At 38.1% G+C, this 12,012-nt stretch overlaps 1 protein-coding gene across 1 annotated transcript in view; it reads right to left on the bottom strand.

Moving 5' to 3' along the window:
• The window catches only part of CCDC7 (coiled-coil domain containing 7), a 434,096-nt gene that overhangs the window by 41,586 nt on the left and 380,498 nt on the right, over window positions 1-12,012 (bottom strand). Inside the window, 1 exon segment of the mRNA XM_063637339.1 lies at window positions 8,799-8,885. Coding sequence (XP_063493409.1) covers window positions 8,799-8,885 — 87 coding nt within the window.

Here is a 12,012-nt window from a genome sequence, read left to right as displayed (position 1 = left end):
GTGAGAACATACAATGTTTGGTTTTCCATTCCTGAGTTACTTCAGTTATAATAATAGGCTCCAATTCCATTCAGGTTGCTGCAAATGCCATTATTTCCTTCCTTTTTATGGCTGAGTAGTATTCCACGGTATATACACACCACATTTTCTTTATCCATTTGTTGATTGATGGGCATTTGGGCTGATTCCATATTTTTGCAGTGGCAAATTGTACTGCTATAAACATATGTGTGCAATTATCTTTTTGTATGATGATTTCCTTTCCTCTGGGTAGATACCTAGAAGTGGGATTGTTGGATCAAAGGGTAGATCTACTTTTAGTTCTTTAAGGACTCTGAACAATGTTTTCCACAGTGGTTGTACTAGTTTACATTCCCACCAACAGTGTAAAAATGTTTCCTTTTCACTGCATCCATGCAAACATCTGTTATTTTTTTATTTTTTGATGATGGCCATTCTTGCAGGAATGAGGTGGTATCACATTATGGTTTTTATTTGCATATCCCTGATAATGAGTGATGTTGAGCATTTTTCCATATGCTTGTTGGCCATTTGTATAGCTTCTTTTGAGAATTGTCTATTCATGTCCTTAGCCCACTTTTTGATGGGATATTTTTTTTCTTGCTGATTTGAGTTCTTTGTAGATTCTGGATATTAGTCCTTTGTCGGATATATAGATTGTGAAGATTTTCTACCACTCTGAGGGTTGTCTGTTAACTCTGCTGATAATTTCTTTTGCTGTGCAGAAGCTTTTTAATTTAATTAAGTCCCATCTATTTATCTTTGTTTTTGTTGCATTTGCTTTTGGGTTCTTGGTCATGAAGTCTTTGCTTAAGCTAATGTCTAGAAGGATTTTTCCAATGTTATCTTCTAGAAGCTTATGATTTCAAGTCTTAGATTTATCTTTGATCCATCTTGAGTTGATTTTTGTATAAGGTGAGAGATGAGGATCCAGTTTCATTCTTCTACATGTGGCTTGACAATTATCCCAGCACCATTTGTTGAATATGGTGTCCTTTCCCCACTTCAAGTTTTTGTTTGTTTTGTCGAAGATCTGTTGGCTGTAAGTATTTGGCTTTATTTCTGGGTTCTCTATTCTGTTCCATTGGTCTATGTGTGTATTTTTATACCAGTACCATGCTGTTTTGGTGACTATGGCCTTATAGTTTGAAGTCGGGTAAGGTGATCCCTTCAGATTTATTCTTTTTGCTTAGTCTTGCTTTGGCTATGTGGGCTTTTTTTTGGTTCCATATGAATTTTAGGATTGTTTTTTCTAGTTCTGTGAAGAATGATGTTGGTATTTTGATGGGAATTGCATTGAATTTGTAGATTGCTTTTGGCAATATGATCATTTGTTTGTGTCGTCTAGGATTTCTTTCAGCAGTGTTTTGTAGTTTTCCTTGTAGAGGTCTTTCACGTCCTTGGTTAAGTATATTCCTACCTTTTTTTGTTTTTTGTTTGTTTGTTTGTTTTGGCAGCTATTGTGAAAGGAGTTGAGTTCTTGATTTGATTCTTAGCTTGGTCACTGTTGGTGTACAGCAGCACTACTGATTTGTGTATATTAAGTTTGTACCCTGAAACTTTGCTGAATTCATTTATGAGTTCTAGGAGCTTTTTCGATGAGTCTTTAGTGCTTTCTAGGTATATGATCATATCATCAGCAAAGAGTGACAGTTTGATTTCCTCTTTACCAATTTGGATGCCCTTTATTTCTTTTCCTTGTCTGATTGCTCTGGCTAGGACTTTCAGTACTATGTTGAATAGAAGTGGTGAGAGTAGGCATCCTTTTCTTGTTCCAGTTTTCAGGGGGAATGCCTAAGTATACATACAGTGATTTATAAAGTCTACTGTAGTGTACAGTAATGTCCTAGACCTTTGCATTCACTCACTGCTCACTCACTGACACACCCAGAGCAACATTCAGTCTTGCAAGCTCTATTCATGGTAAGTGCTCTATACAGGTGTACCACTTTTTATCTTTTATCTGGTATTTTTACTGTATCTTTTCTATGTTTAGATACAGAATTGCTTACTCTTGTGTTACCATTGCCTGCAGAATTCAGTCCAGTAACATGCTGTACAAGTTTGTAGCCTAGGAGCAATAGGCTATACAATATAGCCTAGGTGTGTAGAAAGCTATACCACCTAGGTTTGTGTAAGTATACTCTATGATGTTTGCATGATGATGAAGTCACCCAGCGATGCATCTGTCAGGACACATTTCCATCATTAGGCAACACATGACTGTAGTTGTTCTCTTGCCACTTCAAGGTTTTCACTTTGTCTCTCAACGTTTTTACTATGTTGGATCTGGCTGTGAATTCTATTATGTTTATATAATTGGATTTAATTGAGCTCAGATTGGTGGACTAGTATTTTACATCAAATATTTTTCAAAATTTCAGCCATAATTTCTTTAAATTATTTTGTTCTTTCTCTCCTAGTAATCCTATTATTTTAAATTTACAGATTATTTATTCTGTTAAAACTACTCGTGAGCCCCTCTAGTGAATTTTTCTTCAGTTATTGTACTATCAACGCTAGAATTTCCTTTTTACATGCACTAAAACATCACATTGTGTCTCATAAATATGTTCAATCATAAATCAAAATACTTTTAATCTTTTTGTTAATATTCCCTATTTGGTGAGACATTCTCATCATATCTTCCTTTCATGCTTAAGCATAGATTTTATGAATTTTTAAAAATATTTATAGGAATTGTTTTGTAGCCTCTCCCTGCTATACCAAACATTTGGCATCCTCATAAAAAGTTTCTGTTGCTTTCTTCCTATGTATGGGACACATCTTCCTGTTTTTTTTTTCTTTTTTACATGTCTATCATATTTTGCCAAAATTGGGCTTTTTAGATAGCAAATCTACATACAGATTTCTTGTTTACCATTTGGAATCTTGTTGTGTACACGTTTCTTTATTTAGCTATTTGGGTGGACTATTTTCTATTTTACTGAAGTCTTCTCCTGCAATATGAAGCTCCTAATGTTATTCCTCTGTGGGCACAGATGTATATACACATGTATTAGGGTTCTCTAGAGGGAAAGAACTAATAGGATATATATATATATATATATATATATATCCTTACATATATATAATAACTAATAGGATATATGTATTTATTAAGTATTAACTCACATGATCACAAGGTCCCACAATAGGTCAGCTCCTGCAAGCTGAGGAGCAAGGAGAGCCAGTCAAGTCCCAAAACTGAAGAACCAGGAGTCCAGTGTTTGAGGGCAGGAAGCATCCAGCACAGGAGAAAGATGTAGGCTGGCAGGCTAGGCCAGTCTAGTCTTTTCACGTTTTTCTGCCTGCTTTATATTCTAGCCACACTGGCAGCTGATTAGATTGTGCCCACCCAGATTAAGGGTGGGTCTGCCTTTCCAGTCCACTGACTCAAATGTTAATCCCCTTTGGCAACACCCTCACAGAGACACCCATAATCAATACGGTGCATCCTTCAATCCAATCAAGTTAACACTCAGTATTAAACATCATAAGTCCACTCCTTGTCAATTTGAACCCATACACATCTCCTGAGATCATACATAATCTTCAAATAAAGGCAATAATAAAGTCATGATTATGCCTAACATAATACAACTATCCTTCATACAACCAGAAATGCACAAATCCCCAACCCAAATACTGTTACCTAAAGTTAACAATACTTAAATGCTGATATGAAGTCAATAAATCTTATGTCACATGATAAAGGAAAAAGGAAATAAAATGAAGATATGTTCTTAGTACAAGTGTATACATGCTCAAATGTGTTTTTTAACAAAAGGAGGAGGAAATACTCATGACAATTACAGTCCGCATTTCTGCAGCTGGTCACGTTGTTGTAGCTGGCACTGGTGACTGCCTTCTTCTACTTACGCATTCTGTATTCCCTTTGCCTTCAGCAAGCACCTCAGCAGGCTATGAATTTTTTTCCCAGTGGAGTGACCCAAACCTTCATTCCTGAAGGGTCTGTGCTATTTGTAGTCCTGCCTGGATTGGGCTGTTATAGTTTCCCATTGACCTTAATCACAGGGCATGGTAATACTAAGAGATGCCCTAATGAATCTCCTGTATTCCATGCACACTCTTCCTGATCTCCACTGTGGAGTAGTAGACTGAATTCATCTTGATAGTCCGGGTCAATCACCCAAGCCAACACCGTAGCCCCCTTCTTAGCCTGTTGATTTAAAGGTAGGAGGAGCCCAAAGTGTCCATGTGGCACTCTTAATTTCCAGTTTAATTGAATTGTTGTTGTGTCTCCTGGTGGCAGCATTCCTCCCTCTGGAACTAAGACCTCTAGGTGAGTAGAAAGTAATATCACAGGAATAAGAAGCAAAAGTTGTGCTAGTGGATCACTAGGGGTGATGGTGAGTGGTGCCACTTCCCACTTCCACCCCATGATTCCTGGACCTGTGAATCCTGGCTATGGGAGAAACAGTAACACATATTGGATGCTGATTCAGAGAATACATGGCCTTCTGGAGAATTTTGTCCCAGCCCTGCAAAGTATTGTCACCTAGTTGGCATTGTAATTGTGACTTCGAAAGGCCCTTCCAGCTGCTTCAGGATGATGGGGAACATGGTAAGACCAGTGAATTCCAAGAGCATGAGTCCACTGCTCTTCCTTCTTCTTCTTTTCTTCTTCTTCTTCTTCTTCTTCTTCTTCTTCTTCTTCTTCTTCTTCTTCTTCTTCTTCTTCTTCTTCTTCTTCTTCTTCTGCTTCTGCTTCTTCTGCTTCTTCTTCTTTCTTCTTCTTTCTTCTTCTTTTCTTCTTTTCTTCTTCTCTTCTTCTTCTTCTTCTTCTTCCTCCTTCTTCTTCTTCTTCTTCCTCTCTTCTTCCTCTTCTTCCTCTTTTCTTCTTCTTCTTCTTCTTCTTCTTCTTCTTCTTCTTCTTCTTCTTCTTCTTCTTCTTCTTCTTCTTCTTCTCCTTCTCCTTCTTCTTCTCTTCTTTCTTCTTCTTTCTTCTTCTTGTTTTTTTTTTTTTTTTTTAACAATTTAAACAAGTTTATTCTGACCCAATATGAATAACCATGGCCCAGGGAACAGTCTCAAGAGTTCTTGAGAAAGTATGCACAAAGTAATTGAATTACAGTTTGGTTTTACACATTTTAGGGAGACAGGAGTTATAAGCAAAGACATAAATCAATACATGGAAGGTATACTTTGGTTCAGCTAAAAAAAGGCAGGGCATCTTAAAGGGGCATAGACTTCCAGGTTGGAGGCAGATTCAAAGATTTTCTGATTTTGGCAATTGGTTGAAAGAGTTAAGCTTTGTCTAAAGACTTGAAGTCAGTGGAAAGAAATGCTTTAGTCAAGATAAGGGGAATTGTGGATGCCAAGGTCTTTGTTACGTAGGTGAAGCCTCACAGGTAGCAGCCTTTAGAGAGAATAGCTGATAAATGTCTCTTTTCAGGACTTAAAAGATGGCAGGCACTTAGTTAATCTATCCTATATCTTGGAAATGCCTGGAAAGGGATTTCGTGGCTGCATTAATGGAGATTCTCTATAGATAGAAATTTCTTCCACAAAAAATATGGCTTTGCAGGGCCATTTTAAAACATGATATTTATTTATTTATTTATTTATTTATTTATTTTTATTATACTTTAAGTTCCAAGGTACATGTGCACAATGTTCAGGTTTGTTACATAGGTTTACATGTGCCATGTTGGTTTGCTGCACCCATTAACTCATCATTTACCTTAGGTATTTCTCCCAATGCTATACCTCCCCCAGCCCCCCACCCCCTGACAGGCCCTGGTGTGTGATGCTCCCCACCCTGTGTCCATGTGTTCTCATTGTTCAACTCCCATCTATGAGTGAGAACATGCTACTGCCGCACTTCTTTAGCCATAAAGTGAGTGCCTTGGTCAGAGGCAATGCCATGATGGTGTATAAGGCATTCTGTGAGTCCACGGATGGTAGTCTTGGCAGAAGCATTGCATGTAAAATAGGCAAACCCATATCCGGAGTAAGTGTCTATTCCAGTGAGGACAAACCTCTGCCCTTCCCATGATGGAAAAGGTCCCATATAATCAACCTGCCACTTGCCACCTGCCACCAGGTACCGAAGAATGGTGCCATATAGAGGGCTCACTGTTAATCTCTGCTGCTGGCAAATTGGGCACTCAGCAGTGGCCATAGCCAGATCAGCCTTGGTGAGTGGAAGTCCACATTGCTGAGTCCATGTATAACCTCCATCCCTGCCACCATGGCCACTTTGCTCATGGGCCCATTGGGCAATGACAGGCATGGCTGGGGAAAGAGGCTGAGTGGTGTCCACAGAATGGGTCATCCTATCCACTTGATTATTAAAATCCTCCTCTGCTGAGGTCACCCATTGGTGAGCACTCACATGGGATACAAATATCTTCACAGTTTTTGACCATTCAGAGAGGTCCATCCACATACCTCTTCCCCAAATGTCTTTGTCACCAATTTTTCAATCATGCTTCTTTCAAGTCCCTGACCATCCAGACAAACTATTGGCTCCAATCCACAAATCAAATATATAATCACACATCTGGCCATTTCTCCTTCCATGCAGAGTGCACAACCAGGTGCACTGCTCGAAGTTATGTCCACTGAGAAGATTTCCCTTCACTGCTGTGTTTCAGGGATGTCCTAGAAATGGGCTGTAGTGCTGCAGCTGTCCACTTTCGAGTGGTGCCTGCATAACATGCAGAACCATCTGGGAACCAGGACTTATTATTCTCCTCCTCTGTCCACTGATCATAGGGAACTCCCCATGAGGCCATTGGTGCAGGCTTGGGGAGAGAAGGCAGGGTGGCAGGAGTGGGGACCATGGGCATTTGAGCCACTTCCTCATGTAACTTACTTGTGCCTTCAGGACCTGCTCAAGCCTGATCATGTACATACAACTTCCATTTGATGATGGAATGCTGCTGTGCATGCCCCACTCTATGGCTAGATGGGTCAGAAAGCACCCAGTTCATGATAGGCAGTTTAGGTCACATGGTGACTTGATGACCCATACTCAAATGTTCAGTTTCTACCAAAGCCCAGTAACAGGACAAGAGCTGCCTCTCAAAAGGAGGGCATCTTTTTCCCGTGCTGGATGCTTCCTGCCCTCGCATATTGGACTCCAGGTTCTTCAGAAACTCAGTTTTTTTGGAGTATAGTGCACTTCCATGTGGGTTACACTTTGAACCTCACTTCTAGGGGACTGCTGGGACTTTAGTCTAGTTATAGGTCTAGAAGCAAACAGGGATGTTGGAGGTGGTTCCTGAGGAGAATAAACATTATCTTGCCTGGCAACTGCCTCAGGGGAGGCCATCACTGTTGCCTCAGGCAGCACAGAGGTTATCTCCTCAGACAAAGATGCAAAAGCTTGTGGCAGCATGGATTGGGGAGGGGATGTTGTCACTACTGGGGATGGGGAAGCTGTTTCTTCTGGTAAAAAAGATTCATCAAAGTTTACAAATTCAGTGTCCCCAGCTTCATCAGGTCATCCCACACGTCCCCATTCCAAGTTGCAAGGTCCCATTCTTTCTCAATCATTGCCCTCACTTTAACAGTAGACACCTGGTGAGGCTGTGCATGCACCTTTCATTGCAGGTCAGCCACTTGCATGATAAGAGCTTGTGTCTGTTTTTCCACAATTTCAGCTCTTTATCAGTGTTCTCCACACTATTAGAAGTAGAGTCATTAACATTTTTGTGTTTAATCATATTAAGCAGCCAACTCCAGAAACCCCAAAACCAACAAAAGAACTCCATCCTTAATATTCTTTCCCTCTAGAACCACTCCTGGTACCAAAATCTGTATTAGTTAGGGTTCTCTAGAGGGAAAGAAGTAATAGAAGATATAGATATAGATATATAGATAGATATAGATGATATAGATGGGAGTTTATTAGATAACTCACACGAGGGCAGGAAGCATCCAGCACAGGAGAAAGATGTAGGCTGGGAGGCTAGGCCAGTCTAGTCTTTTCACATTTTTCTGCCTGCTTTATATTCTAGCCACGCTGGCAGCTGATTAGATGGTGCCCACCCAGATTAAGGATGTGTCTGCCTTTCCCAGCCCCCTGACTCAAATGTTAATCTCCTTTGGCAACACTCTCACAGACACACCAGGATCAATACTTTGAATCCTTCAATTCAATCAAATTGACAGCATTAACCATCATAACACACAATCACTTTTGGATGAGAGTTGTTTTAACAGGGCTCTCTTTGTCTGTCTCTTTCCCTTAAGTCTCTGTTAAGCTCTCTGCCTCTATGGGTATCATACCAAAAATTAAGGAGAAGTGTGTCACTGTTTCACCACTAAAAGTGCAGTAGTATAATTTTTGAACTACATAATAGAACTAAAGCAGCTGAAACATTGTCAATTTGCCTGATAACATAACGATATAAGAGGAAATGGGTAATCAATGAAATAATTATCAGTTATATTCATCTTATTATCATGTTCATAAGCTAGCAATTCTGCTTTTGCAAATACAAAGCAACTTTCCTAATTAGCCATAAATAGCAAATTGAACAGCATTTGAAATACATCTGCAAGCATATTCTAAGGTCACTATAGCATTAGACTTTTATGGATAACTTTTTAAATAAATGGGCCCTAAAGCTAATTTTCTATTGAGAATAAATACTAGAGTTCAACTAATTATAGGAGGAAATTCATGAAGACTTTTTCTCATGTGAAAATTACATATAGGTACTGTTGTCATTACAGATACAGACTTAAACTCCAGAGAAGATAGTAAACCATAAGTAGATTTAAAAAATTCTTATTCTTACCCGGGTAACTCTTTCTCTTTAACTGTGTCTTAATTGCATCATTTATTTTACCTCTCTCAGTTGCACTACGCAATCGTTCATCAGTCTCTATAAAAGTAAACATTCCAAAACACTTTTCTAATGTAAATATTAACGTGTGTGTGTGCATGTGTCTAATACTATTGTAATTAATATTCTTCATTAGAGTAGAAGAATTATAAAAAAGTGTCCAGATTGCAGCAACATAGGAACTTAAATTGAAAGGGCAATTAACAATCATATAAGCCTCATTATATTGAGGCTTAGTTGTATTTAGTGATTTGACCAAGACCATATAGCAAGTAATAACAAAATTGAGGCAAAGACTTATGCTACCTTATTTCTTAACTATTTTTTCCATATAATGCCATCTCATATGCAAATTTAAATCACACTAGATAGTTTGTGGTAATAACATAACTTTCAAGTATATATTAAGAACATATTCATGTTGTAGGGGTATATCTGGTGAGACGGAACATAAATTTTTCTTCATAGTTGACCTGTCTGCACACAATGGTCATCACAACTCACAAAATATAATAAAACAGAAGTTCCTTGACTCATCCAGAAATATTTTAATAGTCTATTTTAGGTGGTGTAACTATAATTCAAATAGGCATCAGTGATAAAAAAGAATAACAAATAACGCATGTAATGTGAAAAAGTCTCTTCTCGGCCGGGCGCAGTGGCTCATGCTTGTAATCCCAGCACTTTGGGAGGCCAAGGTGGGCGGATCACGAGGTCAGGAGATCGAGACCACGGTGAAACCCCGTCTCTACTAAAAAAATACAAAAAAAAAACTTAGCCGGGCGTGGTGGCGGGCGCCTATAGTCCCAGCTACTCGGAGAGGCTGAGGCAGGAGAATGGCGTGAACCCGGGAGGCGGAGCTTGCAGTGAGCCGAGACTGCGCCACTGCACTCCAGCCTGGGCGACAGAGCGAGACTCCATCTCAAAAAAAAAAAAAAAAGTCTCTTCTCTTTGGTTCTCTTAGCAGGTAGACTTTGTAGCTTGGAAGAAGAAAACAGGAATATTTGTAGTGGTACCAGCATTAGGATTGTATTCCTTTTCATTTGAGTTTTATGTGATTTATACATTTTGTTGGATTTAGAAACTAGTATCTAGATATAATGATGGAAAAACTAAAAAATCTACTAAAAAGCATTTCATATTGAAAAACGGATATTAGAATTGGTAAACCTGGTTTATTAAATCTAAAGTTTTTTTTGTGTCAAAGTTGGTTCTAGCAGAGCATGTAATGGTAGTTGGACACCTGTAATGATCCTGAATGACAGAGCGGAAGTCTTGCTTTGGAAAATTGGCTGAGCCCATTATTAATGTTAAAATTTGCACTATTATCATGGCAGCCCAAATATACCGCCAATATAATTCAAATAGAGGCAGAAACCAGGTTACACATCATTGTAAAAATGCATTATATTGGCCAGGTGCAGTGGCTCATGCCTGTAATCCCAGCACTTTGGGGGACTGAGGTGGGCAGATCTCAAGGTCACGAGTTCGAGACCAGCCTGGCCAACATAGTGAAACCTTGTCTCTACTAAAAATACAAAAATTAGCAGGGTGTAGTGGCGTGCGCCTTAGTCCCAGCTACTTAGGAGGCTAAGGCAGGATAATTGCTTGAACCTGGGAGGCGGAGGTTGTGGTGAGCCGAGATTACATCACTGTACTCCAGCCTGGGCAACAGAGTGAGACATTATCTCAAAAAAAAAAAAAAGCATCATATTGGACAAAACAAGTTTTCAATAATTCAATAACAACATTTTGTAAAAGTAATAGCTATATGCAGCAGAAAACTGAGGAACATTAACAGATGTATTTCATCTCTTTTGTCTTTCTCCTACAGATATAAGTAAGAAAGGCTGATTCATTTTAATTAAGAAATCAGAGGATTTTTAGATAAGCAGAGAGTCAATGAGGAGAGTACTTTAGAGTTAAACACTAGGAATACAAAGTTATGTGCTGGAGAAATTTATCAACTAGTAAAAGTCACAATTTTCCTCCCTTACATTATTATCCTCTTGCTTTAAATTTTACAAAATCTTATCCTGCTTAGAGTTCCTGAGCTTTTAAAAATGTGTATATTTTTAAACCACACTATTTTTCCATTTAAAGTGTCCAATTCAATGCTTATTACAGAAATGTGTAATTATTACCTCAGCCAACTTTATAATCTTTTTCACATTTACACTAATTACATTCTACTGAGATACAGAAACATTACTCCTTTATATATAGCTTTATTCTCTTTCCCCAGTTTTTGTGCTATTGTTATACATATTATACCTGTAAACATTAAGGACAATGTAATAATTATTGTTATAATTATTTCTTTGTATAACTTTATGCCTTTTAAATAAACTGAGAAAAGAAAGAAGATCAAGTACATGATTATAGTATTTGTTATATGAACACACTTATTTACATTTTTTGGCTCTTTTTATTGTTACTCTGTACTTATCATCCAGTATTATTTTCTTACAGTGTTAAATCACTTCTCCATCCCATCACCTTTGTGATGCTATTGTGAATATATTACATATTGATATGTTTTATGCCCAATGATACAATTATATAAATCTTTTTATACAGTTGTCTTTTAGATAAATTAAGGAAAGAAAGGAGATGGAATATATATTTGTATGTACTGTCTTTTGCAATTGTAACATTTAACTCAAACCTTTTTTAGGGGGATTCAAAGTACTGTCAGAGGTCAATTTTAGCCTAAAGAAATTTCTTCAGAATTTTTTGGAAAACAGTTCTGCTAGAAATGAAATCTCTCAATTTTTATTTAGTAATTTCATATTTCACCTTTTCTGAAAAGTAGTTTTGCTAGCAATAAAATTATTGGTTGGTAGATTGTTTTTTTCTTTCAGAACTTTTATTTTTTTTTGGTTTTTTTTTGTTTTTCTTTAATTATACTTTTTTAGGGTACATGTGCACAACGTGCAGGTTTGTTACATATGTATACATGTGCCATGTTGGTGTGCTGCACCCATTAACTCATCATTTAACATTAGGTATATCTCCTAATGCTATCCCTCCCCCTTCCCCCCACCCCACAACAGGCCCGAGTGTGTGATGTTCCCCTTCCTGTGTCAATGTATTCACGTTGTTCAATTCCCACCTATGAGTGAGAACATGCGGTGCTTGGTTTTCTTCCTTGCGATACTGTGCT

This window comes from Symphalangus syndactylus, chromosome 4, assembly GCF_028878055.3.
Source record: "Symphalangus syndactylus isolate Jambi chromosome 4, NHGRI_mSymSyn1-v2.1_pri, whole genome shotgun sequence".
In the NCBI taxonomy this organism is placed as follows: Eukaryota; Metazoa; Chordata; class Mammalia; order Primates; family Hylobatidae; genus Symphalangus; species Symphalangus syndactylus.
This window is presented reverse-complemented; position numbering and strand designations above follow the sequence as displayed.